This window comes from Lissotriton vulgaris, chromosome 7 (genome assembly GCF_964263255.1).
Source record: "Lissotriton vulgaris chromosome 7, aLisVul1.2, whole genome shotgun sequence".
Lineage (NCBI taxonomy): Eukaryota > Metazoa > Chordata > Amphibia > Caudata > Salamandridae > Lissotriton > Lissotriton vulgaris.
Window position 1 is genome coordinate 1410968036 of NC_141695.1, and position 23171 is coordinate 1410991206.

The window sequence follows — 23171 nt, forward strand, 5'->3', positions numbered from 1 at the left end:
TGTGCATATTCATAGTCCCTCATGCCAGACTACACATGCGTCTTCTCCAAGAGTACCTAGCAAGGCAATGGAACCAGGCTCAAGGGCAATTACATGACTTAGTGTTGGTGACCAGTTGGGCATACAACTCTCTGCATTGGTGGAATCCACAAAACCTTTGCAAAGGACGACTGTTCCAAGATCCTGTCCCACGAATAGTGTTAACAGCGGACGCATCCCTACTAGGATGGGATGCCCATGTCCTACATTACACAGTACAGGGACTATGGACTGTACAACAAAGGAAGATGCACATCAACCCTCTGGAGCTGATGGCTCTCTTTCTAGCTCTGAAAGCATTCAAGACACACTTATGCAACAAGACTGTGATGATCCGGACGGACAACATGACAGCTATGTATTACATTCAAAAACCGGGAGGAACACACTCTCCACAGCTGTCGCACCTAGCTCAAGCAATCTGGAAGTGGGTCATTCAAAGGAACATGTTTCTTATGGCAGAGCACCTCCCGGGCAAGGACAATCAAGTAGCCGACCTTCTCAGCAGGTACAGCCAACAAGTGCACGAATTGGAGATTCACCCCAAAGTGCTCCAACCTGTCTTCCGGAAGTGGGGACACCCGGAAATAGACCTGTTTGCCACAAGCGAAAACGCAAAATGCCAGTACTTTGCCGCCAGGTTTTCACATTTCCTCAGTCGCAAGGCAATACGATATGGATGAACTGGTCAGGTAAATTTGTGTACGCTTTTCCCCCAGCTCCATTAATACCGCTAGTGGCACGCAAACTACATCAACATTCACTAACGCTAATCCTAGTTGCTCCCACATGGGCAAGGCAACCATGGTACACAACATTCCTAGAACTGTCAGTGGTGCCTCATCAAAGACTGAGACTCACACCCAATCTCCTAACTCAGAGCCATGGAGAAATCCAACATCCAGATCCGCAACAGCTGAACCTGGCGATCTGGCTCCTGAAATCCTAGAGTTTGGATACCTGAACTTGCCCCCAGACTGTATGAACATTATCAAGGGGGCAAGAAAACCCACTACCAGGGCATGTTATGCAGCTAAGTGGAAACGTTTAGTCATTTACTGCAGTAACAATGATATAAACCCACTTGATGCTTCAACTCAAAACATCATTTGCTATCTCTTGCACCTACAACGCTGCAATTTAGCCTACTCATCCATCAAAATACATTTAGCTGCGTTAGCAGCATATCTTCAAAACAGGCAACACCTTTCACTCTTTAGGGTGCCAGCAATTAAGGCGTTTATGGAAGGACTCAAACGCGTAATTCCTCCAACACACCCACCTTCACCAGTCTTTTATCTGAACATTGTTTTAACCAGACTTATGGGACCACCTTTTGAACCACTACACTCATGCGAAATACAATTTCTTACTTGGAAGGTGGCTTTCCTTATTGCCATTACTTCGCTTCGATGAGATAGCGAGCTGCAAGCCCTAACTATTCAAGAGCCATTCATCCAAATGCATGCAAATAGAGTAGTTCTCAGAACAAACCCTAAAGTCATGCCAAAGGTGGTATCCCATTTCCACATAAATCAAACAATCGAACTGCCAGTGTTCTTTCAAAATCCACAGACAGTAGCTGAAAGGGCCTTGCATACTCTAGATGTCAAAAGAGCTCTGCTATACTATATAGACAGAACTAAGGCGTTTTGAAAAACAAAACAGTTGTTTGTTGCTTTCTCACCGCAACACAAGGGCAACCCTATTTCAAAATCAGGTATAGCCAGATGGATCATTAAATGCATCCAAATATGTTATTTAAAAGCCAAACGCACCTTAACAGTTCCCCCTAGAGCGCATTCCACACGCAAGCTAGGGGCATCCATGGCTTTCCTGGGTAATATTCCTTTACACAAGATTTGTAAAGCAGCCACGTGGTCAACCACACATACATTTACAAAACACTAATGTGTAGATGTACATTCAAAACAGCAAGCGGCTGTAGGACAGGCTGTTCTCAAAACTCTTTTCCAGACTGCTGCGACTGACACAGGTAGCCACCGCTAAGGGAGATACTGCTGTATATTCTATGGACAGATATGAATTCAGCAGCCCACATGCCTCCAACGGAATATGCTATTTACCAGTATGCATCTGTTCTTGGCATGTAGGGCTGCTGACATTCATATCGCCCACCCACCTCCCCGGTGCCTGTCGCAGCCGCAGCATTCACTCTTAGCATGGACATCTCTTACTGTACTATACTCCATCTCTGCCACAATGGCGAAAAACAATCTGAGGATGGAGAGGATGCCCATGCGCACTGTAGTCCAAGTGAGGAGCCACCTATCTCGTGATACTTCGAAGACTCTTCCAGGACAACAACATGCAGTCATCCGGACCCAACACTAGGCGGCGATCTATGCACAGATATGAATGTCAGCAGCCCTACATGCCAAGAACAGAGGCATTACTGGTAAGTAGCATATTCCTTCTGTGCTACAGAACCCGGTGACTGTCATTCCTCGTTGTGTGCTGTCAACCACGGTAATTGGAAAGGGTTCCTCAGGTGGTTCCATATCCCAGTGACTGTAGTGTCCTTGCTGTGGTGGTTACCGTTTCCCCTGACCCATTCCTTCTGATCTTTCATCCAGAACGAGTACATGAAAGATGACTTCTTTATCAAAATCGAAACCTGGCATAAACCAGACATGGGGAACCAGGAAAACGTGAGTATGGCTTCAGTTTAATTGCCATGATCTGTCATTCTGTGACTGTTGAACTTCTCTATCTATTTGTTTTGTCCTCCTATCCTCCTCTGTTCTTCCAGCTCTTGTTCTCTTAAATCTTTTCTCTTTCTACATCTCGTGGGCATGGCAGTGCAAAGCGCTGCTCCACCTTTGCAAGAGATATTGTAAATACAAGATTTGTAAAAGGCACTCTAAGCCCCGCCCCTCTTTTCCATTGGCTAGCGTCAGCGTGCATGGTAAACGCTGGCTTCCCATTGGTAAAGAGGGTTTTTGGTTGAAACCCTGTCCGCTTTTTGGACTGCCCCTCCGGACACGATAGCATGCTTTGCGGCTGCCGTGAAGACTTTTCTTATATTTATGGGGCCATGTGTTTCTCATCATGACGGTGGGAAAGGAAGATCCTTTTGAGTAAATAATGTTAAAGAGTAACCTCAATGTTCACACATCATACATTCCTATATGTCTTGTCTCACATTCCACACCTACTACCATTGGACCATATATAAGAGGGAAAGAAACATAAACACTTTATATATAAAAAAAATATAGCACATATATTTGTTTGTATACTAAATATTACATTTAAAAAGACACATCAATCCATACAATTCATAACATAACAATTATTTAAAAAAAATATTATAACACATTAAAAAAAAGTTGATCACAATAAGCATGAAAACAGCAAAAGTGAAACACCAAAAGCTAGACAGAAAAATTGGTCTTAACACTTTACACCTCCGTCATAACATAGTATTACAAGCATGGGAATATGCCATATACGATTAGCCTTCTTTCACCAAAGCTCGAGGACAGGATTGTGTATCAGAATGTAGCGGTCAACGCTTTTCGAAGGAATTTAGCCTTCTAAGTCCATCTTTATCAAGACCTCTAATTTTGTGCACTCTGTCTTATATTGAAGATTTTCATACATTCACCTATAATGAGATACGGTCAATGTTATATTGGCTCTCCAAAACCACCTAATATAATACATCAATAACCCCAATAACAACCCCCCGATGTGTCTATCATAAGCAGATCTTATCCGTTTACCAATTACTAAACAAGCAGGCTGTAGATGTTATAAACAGTATCTCCTTTGTTCTATTCATAGACAATATCTCATTCCAACACAATTTAAAAAGTAATACAATATCAAACAAGGTGGATAATGAACTATGCTTCACAAAAAATAAGCTTCCTTTTAGATATGGTGCAATCTTGATCCTACCCAATTTCATTCATACTAATAACGTCAAGCAACTCGTATCTTCACACATCTTATAGGGCTGTCTCACTCTGCAATATCTCAATCTACACTTATAGACACACTCTTATCTCACCTGCTGAATGGGCGAGATCTCCCTGCTAACACCTTTTCTCTTCTGTGCGTTGAAGGGAAATAAGGTCATCCAAGGCTTGTGAAGGCAACCTTTGTATTAAAAACTGTTGTCAACAAAGGATTATTATTCTTGTACTGCCTTCCTTTATCTATCTATGTCGGGTATGGGCACTGCTATGGCCAAGACACCTCACCTTATGATTTGAGAAGGCAGAAACCTCATTGAGGAATATCCGATCTTATTTAGAAGATAGCTCTGTCCTATTTAGAGAGTCTGTCTGTGCAAAAATAGAAGTTATATATACTTTATGCCCAACCTATCATACTATATGACTCATAAAACCTGTAGTCCCCTCTCTTACATAACTGCTAGTGAGTAAACATCTTTATTACCTTTAGCTGGCATCATATGCTTGTCGTACATTGATAACCTTGGCTCTGGATAGAACCTTTTAGGGCACTAGGTAATTACTTGCAAACCCTCTTTATATATATTACATTAGAAACTCGCTTAACGTAAATGGTATCCCTCCAATGTTATTACGTGTTCGATTGACGGTCTTGTGGCATTCATCTTCAAGGGGTTAGTGTACTTACTGGTAGGCGCCCTTGCTAAATACGTAGATTAGTATTGTCATAATGTTCTATTCATGGATGTCACCTTAATTGTTCCTGCTTGGCCCAGTTCCTAAATTTATTAAAGTGTGGAGGTTAATTCTTTTGTTGAAAACATGCTACATCACTCTATATGTCTTGCGTCAAAAAACTCATTGCACACTGCTATTCTGTTCTTTTGGCATAACGTAGGCACTGCCTGAGTTTAATAGAACAAAAGCTTGTTTCTCCAGCTACTCCTGAAGATATTGCTCTGGGGAAAAAACACACTTATTTACTTAAGTCCATATCTCCACCAATTCACTTGGGACTGTTAGTCCTATGATACAATTTAAGGACAAATCGGGCTCTTCTTATTAGTCTTTAATTTTACGAGCCCGTTTGTTATAGACTCTAGGTACTATGCTCACGAACTGACATAAACTCTTCTTATTTATCATTAAGTTCTTGAGCAATTTTTAGTAATTTAGCTTGGGCATAATATAAATCCTACTGGGAATACCTACCCTAGCCACTATTTCCGAACCTAATTACAATTATAAAAACATCTACGTTAGCTAGATTGGCTGGATTTCTCACCGCAGTCTCGCCTCATTCAGGTCGACCGTCCGCACTCTCGGATAAAATTCCGTCTTAAAACAACGGCTTGTTCTGACTCCCTTTATATATACTACCTTACAAAAGGGCACATGTGAAAGTAATCGCTGCTCTGGTGCGCGCGTGGCCCACAACTTCCGTCTCAGTTAAGACGCAATGTAATGACGTCATTCACCTCAGTTCCTGATTATACTTCTCTTAACATGGACGTCATCTTAACAAGGGGTGAAGAAAGAGGAAACTCTATTTTCTCTGGAAAAGTATACATTAAAATCATTCAAAAGGGATTGCTTTAAGAAGCTGTTTTGACAAATATATCCTTACTTATTTATATACCAAAAAAAAACTTGGAAAGGATTATTTTCTTATTTGTGGCAAATCGCCCTCTTTATATCTTATGGAAAAAGAAAGCCCTAGTAGGACTACAATGGTATAGGGTAAAAGTTACCGCGGCACCATTATACTTAGTTTACATCAATTCGGTAAACCCGAGAGGTTCGGTGCTATGGGCATATTAATACAAAAAACCCAATTCTGGTTCGATAAAGAAGACTAGACCACCTAATTTCACATAAAGATGGTACAATCTTGAGAACTATGGTTTTTAAAAAAAACTTTTTATTACAGACTGTACAGACAGAGTACAATGCTTCAGAACATATACGCATCACAGTCTTATTTTCTTTTTTTTTTTTACCTGTCCATACTATTCAACCATTAATAATCCATAATATGGGGAGGAGCCAAGATGGCGACCGGAGCGGACGTGTAGTCGCCCGGCTCCGCCGACCCTTGAGCTCCGCAACGAAATCCTGATAACCTTCCTGTTTGAATTCGGCGACGGAATGCGTGCGAGGACGAGCTGAGCGCACCGATCCTCTTTCGACCTTCCAGCGTGCTCGGGTGCTGGAGAAACTTGAAACACGGCTCCCGCCCCGGACCCTCGCCTACATGGCCGCTCGTCGTCGGCTCCTGGGGGCTCGGATATGGTCCGCTCGGCTGGATAGCGCAGATGACTCAGTGGCGGCGCCTTTCCATCTGCAGCAATCGCCACCGCACTGAAGTTGACGTCCATTGCGGACTACGCCTGTACTGGGACGGCCGACTTGAGAAGCCCGTGGATGGTGTTTTTTATGCTTTGAGGGGAAGGTGAGCGGCGCATGGTGCCTGGCGACCTAGCTCAGCGCAGACTGTTGACCCATTATCCGCTGCCCAGCCTGGTGCGAGACGTCTTGTGAGAGGTGTGCCTGATTTGCCTTCAACGCTGATGGTCTCGAGGTCTCTAAGAGATACTCGCCTATGCTGCACCCTCCCCAGATCCACTATTGTGTTACCGGCGCCATGGCTCCCTTTGTTCCTCCGCGGCTGGAGAGAGCTTCCACACTCCTGTCTGGGGACAGCCGTGCCTTGCCGGTGCGGTACACCGACTTGCGAGCACCGACGCTGGAACCTGCCTCAAGGGGGCTGCAACCTGCACTATCCTATGGGTCTATCCTGGCCGCCCTCCGTGATCTCCGTTCGGAGATGGTTGATGGCTTCCAAGCACTGGGTGATCAGCTGGACGCCGGGATTCGCGAACGCAGCGTCTGCTCCCAGCTGAGTGTGGGTCTGCCTTTGCCGCTCCACGATGCTACATTGTTTCCCTGTGCCTGTGCTGCAACTAAACTTGCGGATGCTTCAGTCGGAGCCGACGACTGGCGGCCCTCCAGTCCCGCGACTGCTACATTGTTTCCCCTTTCCTCCGGGCTTGCCTTCTTGATGCCTGCACCGCCGAGTTTAATTGGGGACTCAGCTGAGCAACTTTTACCCTACGTGTCGACTTTTGACTGGTGGCCTTCACTCTTCTCCCCGTGGCATTTCTACTCTTCTGATGCCCTTACGGACTTAAGTACGGAGGACAAAGGACCTTATACCGATGGCCGGCGGCCATTTTGGGATCCTGCTTCGTCTTCTTCTTTCAGGCAGCCATGTTATCCTGATGTGCACGGGGGGAGGGGCTCTCCTGGGGAAGTCTGCATGAGGTTCCATCCACGATCGGGTCAGGGCTAAGCTGCTCTCTCGCTGTTGACTGATTTTGCTGGCTGAAGGGGATGGGGTTGGACCTGGCTAACGTGTTTAATGGGCGCATATCGCATGATGTTTCTCTACAATTGCATTGCAGGATCACTTGATACTGTACTACGCTTCAGTAATGGCCGATGTTTATGCTGTGGGTCTCGGGAGGGCCGGGATCTCCGGGTGTTTTAGTAACAAGTGGGCTCCTCCCCGCCTTCTTCTTTTTGGGAATGTAGATTGATTTACTCTCTCTCACTCCCTATATTATAGGTGTTAATGTCCTTTTTCTTTTTCACTCTCTTCTTTCTTCTTCCTTGTCTATATTTCGGGTTTTATGGGGCGACAGGCACTCTGTGGGGGGGGGGGGGGGGGGCAGGCCGTAGCCTCAACAATGTTTCAGGGTGGGTGGGGTAACTTGATATACTCTTAGTTCTATGGGCCTTCTTTTTCTATTCTCTGCGCCTTTGATTCTGGTTCGTTTCCGGGTTTGGGTTGGGGTTGGTAGGGTTGGAGCGACGATGTTCGGGGTGCATGAATGATAGTGGATTGCTGCCTCTGTTCTGCATCCCCACAATGTATTTGATGTTCACCTCCGTTGATGTTTTCAGATATAACGTCGCCTACCCATAACGTGAAGACATTGTGCGGACTCGAATCCTCTTATTAATTTTCCTTCACTGCTTTCTTTTTGATGAAAACGCAAAAAAAAAAAAATTTAAAAATTAACCTTCACTCCTCCTCTTCCCCGGCGGCGCGACTCTTCCCAATGTAAAGTTCATTGCTTGTTAATCTTCATTGCAGCTGCTGGGGGACCGTATTGCTCGCACTTGTGCTGATGTTTCGTGGCCGGCCTAATGGTTGTAGGCCCGTATTTGTTCTTTTATTCAGGCACAATAAAGGTTTTCAAAAATTTAAAAATAAAAATAAAAATAATCCATAATATAACATTTCAGTCAAATAATGGTTCCTCAGAACAGAAGGAGAGTGAAAATATAGTCCCAACATCAGTCGTCGAAAGTTACCAACAAATCCTAAACTTTGTCATTAACAGGATCAAAAATATTCATCCAACCATACCCTCCCAACTCCAACATTCTACCCACCCTTTAACCACCCTCTAACCCACCCACTCCCGGTCGCTGCGTACTAAGTACCAGTAGGTCTACTAGGGCCAAATGTAAATTCTAGTAATCTTGCAGTTTCAGGGCAAAGGAAACCTGTACCTCCTCTTGCGGGGAGGGGAGAAGGCATTTTGTTAAACCTTTCTTTCGTCCCCTGGCCAACTTTTGGGATCCAGCCACATTAAGCATCGCATCATCCAGTCCCTCCAAGTTCAGCACCAGCATATCCCATTCCATCGCCATGGTTGTTTCCTATGACCTCTCTCTTCCTCCCTCCGTAAGGCCGCCCCTTCTGCTCGACCCCACTGCAGCAAATCTGATTGCCACGCATCCACCCTAGGGGGCCTTTGGGATGTTATGCAAGGAGTCAGAAATATATCTTGTTATGAAAATGTCAAAGTCAGAATTGACGACAGATGAAAAAAGAGTTTTAAACAAAGGTTTAGGCTTCGTTCCTACATAGGACACTAATCATTTAGAAAGTGATATTGCACTTTTCAAATTCATGAGAGTGTTGAAGCTGAGACATTTTTTAACTAACATAGCACCACAACAAGTTGAAAAGGCGGAAACTGAATTCCTGGAATTTCGACCCAAATCAAAATTTCAAGCACCATTGTCACATAAAATTTTGGAAGCTTTTGAGAGATCAGTAAAGAATGAAATCAACAAGCTAAATAGGAGTAAGTCACACAAGAAAAATCTTTCAATACAAGACCTAAATACTCTTAAAGGACTCAAACAATGAAAGAATAGTCATACAAAAAGCTGATAAAGTGGGTGCGATTGTCGTTATGGATAAAGATTTTTACATTCAAAAGGTGGATGAGCACGTGACAGATGAATTCACGTTTTTAAAATTGGATAAAGATCCCACAGAAGATTTAGCCAGTACTCTCCAGATTATTTTAGAACAAGCTCTAGACTTAAGTCACATTTCAGCGGCAACTAAACAATTTTTATCTGTTCAATACCCAAGGAGACCACGTCTCTACATGCTCCCCAAGGTTCACAAGAACCTACATAACCCACCCATGAGACCAATTGTGACCGGGTGTGGCACTATTTTTGAGCCACTCGAGCAGTACATTGATACATTTCTTCAACCTTTCGTACAACAATGGCCTTCGTACATTAAGGACACAAACGATGTCTTACTGAAAATACGGGATAATACTCCCACTGACAACATGCTTTTATGTACAATAGATGTTAAAGCATTGTTTAAGTCTATTCCCCATAAATCTGGACTGGAAGCTGTGGAATGGGCTTTAAGCCAACCTAAAATCAGAGCAGAAAAGGTTTTTGGAACTTCTTCATTTTTGTTTGTATCATAATTATTTTCAGTGGAATGGACAGTTTTTTCTTCAACAGAATGGAACTTCAATGGGGTTCACTGGGGCTCCAGCGTACGCCAACACCTTTATGGCGAAATTTGAGGATGACTTTATTTTTTGCGACAAAGACTGGCAAGATCAAGCCATGGTATATCGAAGATTCATAGATGATATTTTTGTCCTATGGTCTGGAAGCAGAAAAAGTTTGGAAAGAAAAATTGAGACACTTAAATGAGTGTGTGGAACAAATTAAATTCACCCATACGATTAATGAAAAAGAGATTTCCTTTTTGGATGTATCCGTTAGTTTAAGGACCACTAAAATTCACACCGTAGTATTTCGGAAAGAGACTGATGTTAACAATTCTTTGTTGTTTCAAAGTTTCCATCCCCAAAATTTAAAAAACAATCTACCTTTTTCTCAGTATATGAGGATTCGAAGAATATGTTCTGAAACGGAAGAATTAAAAAAACACCTGGATGTTCAACACCAAAAATATGTGGAAAGAGGGTACCCAATAGAAGTGCTAGAGAAAGCCAAACACCGCATTCTGGCATGCAGCAGGGATAACTTACTCAAACAAAAACCCAAGAAAACTATGGGAAGACAAGTTTTTGTGTCTAAATTTTCCACAAAGAAAATAAAAAATATTGTGAACAGACATTGGGAATTGTTACAAAATGAACCAGACTTCCAAGGAATTTTCTCGCAAAAATCTATTTCTGCTTCCACCAGGTCTAAAAATCTGAATGAAATGTTGAAGACACCGTCACCAAGTATTCAAGCAATAGCCAACATAGGAATGAAAAGATGTGCGAACTGCGTACATTGTCATAATGTAATTACTGGGGCAAGCACACATCATCCTCGCACGGGAAAGACTACTCAACTGCACCACGACAGTGACTGCAATTCTAAAAATGTAATCTACTACATAAAATGCCCTTGTGGGAAACTATATGTAGGGGAGACCGAAAGAAAACTCAAAATTCGCATATCAGAACACAATGCACAATCAGGAATCGTAATATTAAGAGTAATTTAGCTAAACATTAGATTGACAATAGACATTACCTAGCCCAGATACAGTTTTCAGTACTGGAGAAAGTTGAAGCACATGAAGGAGCGGATCTAACTAGATCCCTCCTCATAGCTGCCAAGGTTTCAGATTGCTTATGTGTGACATTTTCATAATTTCAGTGTAAATATGTGTGACATTCAACGACTATGAGTGACACTTTCTCCAGAGCAAAATCAAGCAATGAAAAATGAGGGAAATATAAACATCAGAAATTACACACATTTGTGCAATGAGAAACTCTAAAAATATCTTAAAACTGCTTCAAAACACCAGAAAATGAAGAGCACTAACCTAGTTCCCAGTTTACCTAGGCTCATAAGCATGACGTGTTAAAAGTAAATGAAATCACACACGGACTCGACTGTCAGTCTCAGACTGGCAGAGAGCAGTACTATCTGAGCACTGTAGGCTGCCTCACAGACGAGCGTTTACATTACTAGTAAAGTTCTAATACTTACTGAGTTGTAGAACTGTTCTTCAACTCTACAGTACTCCTGGCTCGCCGTGACGGGTGACTGACTGTGCGTTGAGCGGTGAGGTGAGCCCGGCCACCAGGCGCTCGCCACTGAGTCGCATGGTACGGCGGCGGGCCCGGGGGTGCCAGACATCTGATTGTTGCTCTCTGCTGTTTGCACTGCGCCTGCCTCTCGCCGCTGTTGGACAGCGGCCTGCGCTAGGCACATGACCAGCCAACAGTACAAGTCTGCAGGCAGCGCCAGTCTCCCCCGCTGCACACGATGCAGCGTGCCAGCCCAACCATGCTCAGCCACGGGCAAGGCGGGCACATGCCCCGCAGCCGCTGCCCAGCCATGGTGTTAGACTCTGCGCAGCGGGAGCGCCAACTGACTATAGTCCCGCCGCCGCGCCTTCTAAGCCTCGCAGTCACTGACTTCCTGTAACCTAACAGGATGTGAGGTTTGGGCGCCAGGCACTTGTCTCTGAGAGGGCAGGCCAGGGTCCCGGGTAATTAATTGGGTAGCAGCAGCAGGGAGTCTGAGAGTAGTCATCATGATTGATGACTCTGACTAATGATGTGTGTGTGGACACAGCGTGACTGAGCACCAATCAGCGCCTCAGCCAGCACTCTGCCTGCATAAAGTTTAGTGCAACATTGTAGCAGCAGAAGCTGTATTATTTCAATTCAGGCACGCGGCACGCTGGGCATGCTCCGGCGAGCTGACAAAGATACACTCAGCAGTCAGAGCAGCTCTGAGCCCCTCGCCTCCTGGCACCGGCGCACTGGGTCAGAGGCACGACCATCTGAGCCTGGCAGCGCACGCCGTTAACGCCAGTACAGCGTGTCACAGCAGAGTGGGCAAAATGCGTGACAATGCATTTCAGTGCTGTGATGCGGGAACACCACACTGAAATGCGTTAGTGTCACACCCGATGTGTGACACTTGGCAGGACTGCCTCCTCCAAAGAGAGATCGTTTGGATCAAAAGATTGGAAACACAAGAGCCAGAAGGGCTCAATGAAAAAGTAGATATGATATGTTTTTTTATAATCCTTGTAATTATTTACCATGTACCTGTGGTTGGATGCATGAAGCAAATTAACAAGACATGTTTCTTTATCAGTTTTATTTAAGTTGAGCCATGTACAAACCTGAAACCACATGTTACAAATTATGAAATCACATCACTTTAGGCACATTTCATTTATTTTTCACACCTTTTTTAGTTGTGGAGTATCACTGTTTCAACTTTTTCGCGGAGTTGTGGTGCAGTGGGGCTTTGGTTTTCATGCACGTAAAAGATCGCGTTAAGATGGCGCCCGTTTTCTTTGTTGGTATATAGTCCATCTATGTCCAGCGCTTTGCGCCGGTGACATACGGAATGACGGCAAGTTAGTTGTAAGCTTTCTCCATGGTGGTGCAACCCACTACGCAGAGTCGAGTTGTGCGGGCAGCGTCACTGAGGGAACAGTGTTTTCGCTGAGAGGTACGTTCATTGTGGCTGTACACAGCAGATGTTAAAGTTCAGATCTGAGGAGCGAACACGCGCGTTTAAGAACGGGTTGAACTGAGGTACTCTTTTGTCTGTTTTTAAAGGGTACATTGAGTGTTGTGGACGAGCCACGTAGATGAAATTAAAGACCGGGGGACAACGTTCTTTTCTCTAAGAGGTACTAGTCTTTTCAGGATTCTGTCTTGGCATGACTACATGGTCCCAAACCATAGTCGTATCATAGAGCAGTGATTGTACTTATTTGTGTAACTTTCATAAAGGTTCTAAAAGAACGGTTGAATTAAGGACAGAAGGGTAAAAGAGGTGGACCCATTACACAGTGGAGGTGAGCGAATGTTTATGTTCATGCATTTCAGCAGTTGAAAGTAAGGTGTTCAGGCTTTCTTTGTGTATTAAAGACATTTTTTTTTCAGCTCTCGAACAGGTTGCTTTTGAGAGTTTACTGGAGTGAGTATTTTGTCACTTTCCATCGGGCATTTAGCGGTAACACGAGCGCACTATTTGGTTCTGGTTTTAGATTAAACACACATAGGTGTTTTGAGGAGTACCATGGCTATCAAACAAAAAAAGTTTTGGGTTTCCTTGCAATGAAATGTTTTGTAAATATATTTGAGAACAAGAGAAATTCACTCAATACTTGATGTATATGTTTAGATTTCAGGCCCCTGAGGAAGAGCCAACATCAGGCTCGAAATGCATTGGGCACGTTTTTGAAGACGTCAAAGAAATGTTTTGAAGTTGTATCATTCAACAGAATTTGTTATATTTAATTTCAAAGTGTTAATGTTTTGTATTCATATATTTAAAAAGTTTTTCTCTGCAGTATTTATGCAGCTAGTCTTGACTTTATAAATGAGTTTTGAGACATCTAATATGGTTTAATTGCTTGTGTTCAAATTTGAACAAATTTAAATATAAAGTTTGAAACAGTTTGTAATGTTCTAATTTATTAGAACTTCGCTAGCAACAGTGCACAGAGGACAAGGGCCATGTGCTCTTGACGTACGAGGGATAAAGCCGCCTTGTATGAGAATTGAAGGTCAAAGTTAACCTTCAGTTCGCTGCTTTCAGTTCCAATAACTTTAATTGCTAGCTCTGAGAAGGATCATTGTGCTGTGGTATGCCAGGCTTCCGTGGAGCTGAGGCTGCACAGTGGCTCAAGATTCACTCTATCAAGCGCTTGCGTACCGAACGGCTTCATGGCGCTATCTGACAACGGACATCCGAGAAACTGAGCACAGATGACTTGGAAGAAAAGCTGTGCAGAGGAAATGCGTTCCATACTGCGTTAGCTTGGACCCCATGTGCTGACCAGTACACGTTGCTTTGGGTTATTTCTCTGTTTGTTTCAAAATGCTTTATTCGGTTACAAAAAACAAATGATAACCATGAAAGTAGCATGTGAAATACAATATACCATGGATCGAATGACCATATTTACAATCCCAACAAAAAGGACATCATAAAAGTTAATTCATTTGAAGGGTTTTACGACAATTAAAAACCAATTTAAGAAATTCGGAGAGTGAGGCTACCATAAAAACAGTTTCCATTTTCTGGAACTCTAAGAACGCAAGGCGACATCTATATACATTTAAGTCTTTAAGAATTGGGATGATAAGTTTTCTGCGATAGTAGGTATAAAATTTACAAAAAAATAAAATTTGAATATCGGATTGCAGGGACACATCGTCACATGGGCAGGGGCATAAGTCTTTCAGCCAACAGTTCATCTCAGGGAAAGATAATGACCTGAAAACAATATTGAGTCTAAACCGGGTTAAAAGGAAACGTTCATGGTTGGACATGTATAGGGATAAGTATGGCTGTAGTTTCTCTCCAGTTAAGATCGCCTGGTGGGCAAAAACAGTCTTTTTTTTCACCTCCTCCAGACGTCTTTTTTCCATGAGGTGATCGAGACACAAGTTTTGTTAATCCACTTCTTGAGATGTGTACCATAGACAATGGATCCTCAAAATATTGGGCACAGCTTAGTTCTTCAAAAAAGTTTCTAACATAACATATCCATTTAAAATTATTATTATCTAGTGCTAGAACGTCCTTTAAAATAGCCCGGTTAACCACACAGTCGTCATTTGTCCATACCCTGTGCCAAAGGAGAATCGGCTGGATCTTAATTATATCAGTTACATACACCAAACCCAATTCAACGTGGCATATAAAAGTCGCAGTACTTTCTGGAATGGACAAAATGTACCGTAAGAACTTATTTTCCACGGTTTGGATCGTACTGACATTTGAGTAGCCCCATAGACCAGAACCGTATATACCTACCGCTGTACAAGTGGCATTATAAATGGTTAAAATTTCCCTTATGGGTTTTTCCCCCAACTTTTTTATAAAACACTGTAGAGCCATAACAGTTTTGGAAAACAACAGAGTTCTAGCGTTGATTGCACTAGTCCATGAGCCACTTTCGTGAAACAAAATGCCCAGATATGGAAAGGTAGAGGTCTTCTCTAAGGGATTGGAGCTTATAAAAATAGGCTTCAAATGCCTGCTTGTTCTTGTCCCACAGTACATAGAAAATCTCTTGGAGCAATTAATTTTCAAGTCCAAGCTAAGCATGAAACTATAAAAAGATGTAACCAGAGTTTGAAGAGCCATTGGAGTGCGTGCCATCAGGACTGCATCGTCCGCGTACAGCAGGGCAGGGACAGGTCTTCCTCCCACCATAGGCATGTCCCTGCCCTCCTGCACGAGGCGATGCTCCAGGCCATTTATATATAATAAAAATAAAAAAGGCGCTAAGACGCACCCTTGGCGTACACCACGACCAATCCCAAAGTGTCTACTACATTCACCCTCTCTCCCATACCGGACCGTTGCGGTGACCCCAGAATATAAGTCTCTCAGGAAGCATATGATAGCATTATCAACCCCCAATTCGGCCATTATTACCCACAGCTTATTATGAGACACGCAATCAAAAGCTGACGATAAGTCGACAAAAGTGAGGTATAGGCGTTGTTTTTTGACCCTTATATACTTCTGTTGCAGAATAAATAAATTTAGCCCCTGCTCTATAGTCCCCAAACCCCTCTGAAATCCATATTGGAAATCACTCATCACCCCATTTTCTTCTGCCCAGCTTTGCAACTTAGCTAAAACCACTCTCCCAAGAATTTTTATGGAGGAATCTAATAAAGAAATTGGCCTGTAGCATGTGCAGTTCTGCCTATCACCTTTCTTAAAAATCGGGACTATGATTGAAGTGAACCAGGTAGGGATTAGGCCTTTAGCCAGAGCAACATTAAAGAGTTGGACCAACATTGCCCCCCATAAATCAGTGTTAGCCTTATAAAGGTCAGCTGGTATGCCATCAGGTCCAGCCGCCTTACCCCTCTTGGTTGCCTTCAAACTCGCAAGAACCTCAGGAAGGGTTACGACCAGGACTTTTGGTAGATCCATATTTGCTATCGTTGAGTCATGACCTATATTGGGCACCAGTTCAACAGCAGTATAAAGGGAGGAAAAGTGGGCCACCCACTCATCTTCTGTGATGGCAATTTCCATGCGTGCTTTGTTATCATAAAGGAGCGGAGTATTTATAACCCTCCAGAAAGCAGCCGGATTCTTTGATTGTGACGCCAAACAGAGTTCGTCCCATGCCTCCCTTTTTATCTGGTCCTTCCTGTATTTCAGTGCTATATTGTAAATCTTCCTTAATTCTCTAATTAGAGTTACATCCCGCGGTCTCTGATGGATCGCATGTTTAAGATTAGTTAAGGCTTTTGTACACTTCTTATCAAACCATTTCTTATTAGTCTTTAGCGAGTTTTTACGTGTAACCCACAAAACCTCCTTAATTGTGGTAGCAATAATTTTAAAATGAGATAAAATATCATTGCTCTCTGCGTGTTCATCCAGACAGATCAAAAAGCTATTCATGCATTTATTCACCACTTTGGACAAAAAGTAATCGGGGACCACTTTACTCCATTTAAGAGTATAACCGTTTTGGCTACCTAACTCCACGTCCTGCGCCATATACTTAAAACTTGATACATTTTGAGATGCGACAAATAGGTTCTCTATTTCTAGTACCTGTGGAAAGTGATCACTTAATGCTACGTCCATTATGCTGGAGCTAATTAATCTTCCAGCAGAGCTATTTGTACAAAGACTAAAATCTATGATAGTTGAGGCCCCCCTACCCACAAAGGTTGGAACAAATGGCATTGGGTGGTGGGCTATCTCATTCGTAAACCCAAAATCATACTTAAAAATCATCTAATTTACTAAATCTCCAAATACGGTATGTTCAAAGTGCGTTAAATTAATGTCCTGTTCCAACATCAGGCCGCATATGCCCTTTTGACCCTTTTTGCACAGTGAACAGTTAAAATCACCCCCCCAAAATATCATTACTTCGCCCCCTTTTTTATCAATTTCAGATTGTATATCTTCACTTATCAGGGCGAGTACTTCCTTAGTCATGCTACTTGAAAAATTATTATAGAAATTTAAAAAGACAATCCTTGGACCCTTCCTTGTATCTATCACTATTTTCTGATAGTAACTGGATCCAGGGGAGAAAGTAATCTTATCAAATACTAGCAGGTTGGATATGTACGTTATCAATCCTCCCTTGGGTCTTCCATATGAACCCCCCACTGCAGGAGTAAAATATGTTTTGTAGCCGTTTAAGTGTATCGGTGCAATGGCCCATGTTTCTTGTAGGGCTAAGATGGCTACACCAGTAGTTACATCATCCCAAGATGGATTGAGGATTTTTTGTTTAATACCTGCCACATTCCAAAAGACCACCTTGCAGAACTCTTCTTTGGGCAACGCCTCTACAGCAACCCCAGCTTGGTCACCCAATAACCCTTGTGTTACCATGGTCTCCACTCTTGTCTCATGTGACACATCATGCCCTGATAGATTAGTCTCCCCCGGGCTTTCAGAAATAGGTGACTTAAATACCTCTTCGGCTTCGGGGAGTCAATCCACCATCTCAAGGCAGTCAAAGCGGTTATAGCATGGAGTAATGGGTGGAGGAAATTGCTGATGTCCAAACCATTCTGGAGCATACCCTTGCGGGAAAGAATGATGAAACCCTTCCCTACGTTTCACCACCGTCCACCCATCTTCATTCCCCACACCCCATTGTGTATTATGAGGATTCCTATCATACTCCTCACCATTACCGCCTCTTGGATGTCGACTGTCCCTAGTCCAGCTCCATCTATTATCCGGATGTTCCCCATGGGAGTAGAAATCGGGTAATGCCCTGGCCACAATGGACAGGCCATGGTTTCTAGGGGGCCTTGTTGTGATATATTCCGCAGTACGGGGATTTTCAAAAGTTATCACCACACAGTCACCCTGTGCCCTTTTTCTAGTATACCCAATCCATGGTACCCTTTCTACCATTAAGATGTTACTTTTAATCGCTGGCGAAGAGGATAATTATTGTTAAGCCAATGGATAACCTTGTTTACAAGTGCCCCATTGGTTTCAGTGGATTGTGCACCCAATTCCGGGACTTCAGTTAAAACCACAACATATGGTGTAGCTCTTGGGGGTAAGTTTATACTTCTACGCACATCTGTTTTAACTGGTTGGCCTTTGTCAGGTAATTGGGCAGGAGTTTGTGGAGCTGATACTTCCTTGAGAGGTGGAGCTGAATTTTTAGGCATTGATGGGGTTTTTTTTTTTTTCACAACCAATTTTATTGAGCAAATGAGCAATGAGAACGTGGCGTCCCCAAGACCGAAGATCACCACGGCAATCAATACAGCAAATCACGTAGGCAGCAAATGATGAAACAGACTCAAGAATAGGCTCAGTATGGAAACCCCCCATTTGCCCACCCTATCCCACAACTCCGACCCCCCCAGCCCCAAACTCTCCCCCCAACCCCCCCTACCACACGTGTACATAAAGCAATAGAATAAAATATGCAGGTGTAGTGCAACCAGAGCGTCGCTGTTTCGGGCCAACAATGTCACTGTAGTCAAATGTCCTCCTCTCGCTCCGCCGGGGGATCCAGGGACAGACCCCGGTAGTCGGCCCACCGCTTCCATATTTTGTAGTGTTTGCGCGGGCAGCCCCTCGCTTCAAAGATCAGCCTCTCCAGACCCATGAAATAATCTAGCCCAGCTTTCCATGCAGACAGGAGGGGGGCCCTCACCGCTTTCCACGCCCGGGCCAGACCCCGCTTAGCTACGACCAGCCCCAAAAGCAACAAGTGGCGCTTAAATATGTTTCCCCCAATCCCCTCCATGATGTGCAGTAATCCTAGTCGGTGGGTACGGGGAAGGTCCCAGCCCAGGACCTCGGACAGACAACTCCACACACCCCTCCAGAACCCACCCAGCCAGCCGGCCACACGTCCATACAGTATGCATCAGGGACCCAGGCACCGCCCCACAGCGCAAACATTCCGGAGATGCAATCAACCCAGCTTTCCACAGCCGTTCACGCGTGTAGTAGGCGCGGTGCAAGTATTTAAATTGGATGAGTCGGAGCCGGACAGCAATGGCGGTTCCACGCGGGGATTCCAACGCCTCCCTCCAATCGTCCTCATCGAGAGGGCCAATGTCCACCTCCCACGCCGCCCCAAAGAGAGTGCAGGGTAGAGGAGCAGTGGATGACCAGCGTCTGATATATCCTGGAAACCTTTCTGTCCCCCAGATCCCCCATAAACACCTTAGCCTCAACCGGGCTGAATTCCGGCAAGGAATCCAGACCGGCGATGCTCTGGGTAAGGGCATGTCGCAGCTGCAGGTAGCGGAAGAACTGGGACTGAGGGTTTTGGAACTCCGCGCGGAGTTCCTCAAAGCATTTGAGGGTGGTGCCGGACATGACCTGGCCCAGTTGCGTAACACCTATGGCTTCCCAGCCTTCAAAGCCGGTCAGGGCCGCCAGCTCCGGGAGCAGACCATTATGCCAAAGTGGCGTTTCGGCCGTTAACTTGCCCCACCAGCCCATGCGGCGCAGGGCCTGCCGCCACACAGCAAAGACCACCCTGGTAACCGATGGCAACACACGGCGCAGGCGAGCCGAATATAGAATGGTGTGAAGCGTGTGATCACCCATGAGTGATCGTTCCAGGGCGTATGCCGGGTCCCCCCTATCGCCGTACCACCATTCGTTAAGAAAAAGTAGTTGGGAAGCCTGGTAGTAGGAGAGGAGGTCCGAGGTGGCCAGGCCACCACAGTACGTAGACAAAAAGCATGTCCTCAACGCCACCCTGGCCGCACCGCCATCCCACAGGAAGCGGCCCAACGCAGAGTTAACTTGACGGAACCACTGCTGGCCGATGGGATACGGGAAATTCTGAAGTTGGTACAGGAGACGTGGAAGCGCCACCATCTTGAAGATGGCCGATCTCCCAAAGATAGTGAGCGGCATCCTGGACCAAGTCTTGATATCAGCCTGGACCCGTTTCCACACTGGCAGGACACCACGAGCCCAAGCCACGACTCGCGACTCCGATAGGAAAACGCCCAGATATTTCAGGCCATCCGTCGCCACCCGCAGCCCCTCAGCCCAGGGGTCAGTGACCACTCCGCCACCCAGCACCCACAGGGTCGATTTATTAAGGTTGAGTCGAAGACCCGAGATCTCGCCAAACACGCGCATGACCTCCAGAACCCGGGGACCCGAGAGCTGTAGGTCGGTGAGAAAGAAGAGGACGTCATCCGCATACAGCGCAATCCTATCCACCAGGTCCTCATTCCAGACAAAACCACGCAGCTGGGCATCCGCTCGCACCCGCGACGCCAGGGGCTCCATGGCAAGAGCAAATAGGTACGGGGACAGAGGGCAGCCCTGTCGAGTACCCCGACCTATATGGAAGCGCCCGGAGGTAGCCCCGGCCACTCGGACCGAGGCCGTTACGTTAGTGTAGAGCAGGCGGACGTACGACAAGAACACCGGGCCTAGGTTGAGGCGGGCTAACAGAGTAAACCGGTATGCCCAGCTCACAGAGTCAAAGGCTCTGTCCATATCCGCCAGCAGGAGTGCCGCCTGCTCGTCCATTGATGGGGTTTTTAATGGTTGTTTACCAGGGGTTTTTCCTTTTTCAGTATTAGTTGTACTTGAAGAAGTGCTATTTGAGACACCCTTAGAGACGCCCTTTGCCAAGATAGGGCCTGGATTGTTAGATGTCGTTACTATGGCTTTAGCCTTAGACGTACTTACATCGGCTATCGGTTTGGCCAGATTCTCATACTGCATATGAGTATCTCTCTTCAAATCTTGAATTTGTTTCTCCAGCTCTTTAAGAAAATCTATCAGTGGGGCTAATAGAGTTTTCATTGAAGTCTCTAGTATATATAACATTGTAATCTCTCTTCCCCTGCTCGCATTAAGACTACCCTCTGGGGAACTTATTCTAGAGCTATTGGAGATTAAATCAGCCATTGAATCATCCAGAATGGTATCGTCTGGAATAGCTAGGGGCAATGTGTTAAGGGGCAAACCGCCTTCTCCGTGTATATCGGTATCAGTAACAGTAAGTGCATTACTTATATCTTTCGGCAAATTTTTACCACAAGTTTTAATAGGTATATTTTGGTTTGTTCTCTTTTTAGGAATTGCCCCTTCCTTTATCCCCTGCAACAAAACATTATTGACTTTAGGTGAGGCTGCTAAATGTATCAAGACACTAGTGGATGCCTGGGGGGATGATGAAGTAAGAACTGGGGGAGTTTGAGAAGGATTAGTTGTTTCAGAAACATTTTGGGCAACAGCTGTACTGATCACGTCCATGGATGGTGTATTGGTCTCTCGTCTGTTAGGGCTCCGTACATTAGCAAAATGGCCCATAGATGACCTTTTTGCAGATTCCAGATCCTGCGATACGCTCCTTTCCATCAAAGAAATTCCATCATCAATTAGTATGTTTGTTCTAACAATAAAGTCATCTAGGGTGCCTGTTAATTTCTAGCCCCCTGCTGCGGCCCTACTTCTTGTCTCACGCATCTCCATACTATTAATTGAATATTTTTTAGAGATGTCCGTCTCGATAAATGGAGGCACTATTTGTTAGATAAAAAGATAGCCCTACTCAATAAGTGCAATGAGTGATCAGGGTCTTGTTACACTACACCCTTATAAATAATATATGGATGGCCAAATGTCAGATGTAAATACCTCGCCAATATTTTAGATCAAAATTAGTGGCCCAGTCCAGTCTCTTCTGGCCGATGAGGGCCGTAGAGGGCCCTCCCTTTGCCCGGGCTTAGCCCCGGGCGCTCCCGCAGCGCGGGGAACGTTATCAGTTATAAAGTGCACGCGGTGAGTAGGGGGCGGGGCTGGGCGGCGAACGCGGACCAGGTGTTGAAGGTCACTCAGGGACTCCTGGTAGTTTGAGTCCCTGCGGCGTTCTAGGCAGCCCGCTCGCAGCCCTTCTCACCCTCCCACACAGGAGCTGTGCCACGACGATGATCTGCACCACTTCAAAGAACGAAGCGGCACCCGCGCAGCGGGTGGGGCAAGGCGTGGAGTCAGTCTTTTCTATCCGCCACCAGGGAGTCACGGGCAGCAGGGCTCCTCCACAATAATCTCCAGGTAACTTTTCCCACGAAGGGGAGAGAGCAGAGCACTTTTCTCTGTGCTGTGAGTAGGGGGCGGGGGGTTATTTCTCTCACAGGACCACAGCTTTCATGGACTTCAAGCACTATTTTAAATGGTAACGAAATATTTCCTGTAAATTATAGTAGGGGAGGAAAAATGGTCATGAGGTGGCGCTAGCTTATTGATCTGAAATCGTAACCTGGGATCCGGCATGTTTGGTTGAAGGCAGGAGATGAGCTTTGGATTCTTGGGACCTCGGTTCTGAGCGAGGGTGAGTTGCGGTCTTGGCTTTCCTTCCCTGTCCTATGGTCTGAGGGTTGGAAATCAATAGTGTAATTCGCAAGGAAGTTGAAACGGCATCTTTTGACCAGAAAGAAGCAACGTGGATCCTGCACAGCTCTAGACGTAGTTCTTTAAGTGGGCCGGTACTGCCCGGTTGGGGTACCGGCACATTTTTTATTTTGAGAGTGAGCGTACCTGCACTTCTCAAGAGGGACATAATACTTTTACTTGAAGAGTGCTGACACTTCTCAGAAACAAGGAGCAACGGGGTACCTGCACTTCCATTTTCCTAATTCGAGCACTGTCTAGATGTGCAGGATGTATACAGTGTTGGAAATATAAATATAAAAGAGCAGCTTCTCATTAGCCCAGACTGCCCGTTTGCTACAGACAAGCGGAGGTACTCTCCAATTAAAAGAACTGAACCTCTGCTGAGAAGTGCTGGTCCTCTCCCTTGTAAGTTAGTGGGGTGCAGGTACTCAG

At 45.0% G+C, this 23171-nt stretch overlaps 1 protein-coding gene across 1 annotated transcript in view; it reads left to right on the forward strand.

The window, feature by feature from the left end:
* Nucleotides 1–23171, forward strand: part of LOC147705742 (phosphatidylinositol transfer protein beta isoform-like) — a 276208-nt gene that overhangs the window by 131681 nt on the left and 121356 nt on the right. Inside the window, exon 6 of the mRNA XM_086932188.1 lies at nucleotides 2637–2711. Coding sequence (XP_086788314.1) covers nucleotides 2637–2711 — 75 coding nt within the window. The remainder of the gene's footprint in view (nucleotides 1–2636; nucleotides 2712–23171) is intronic.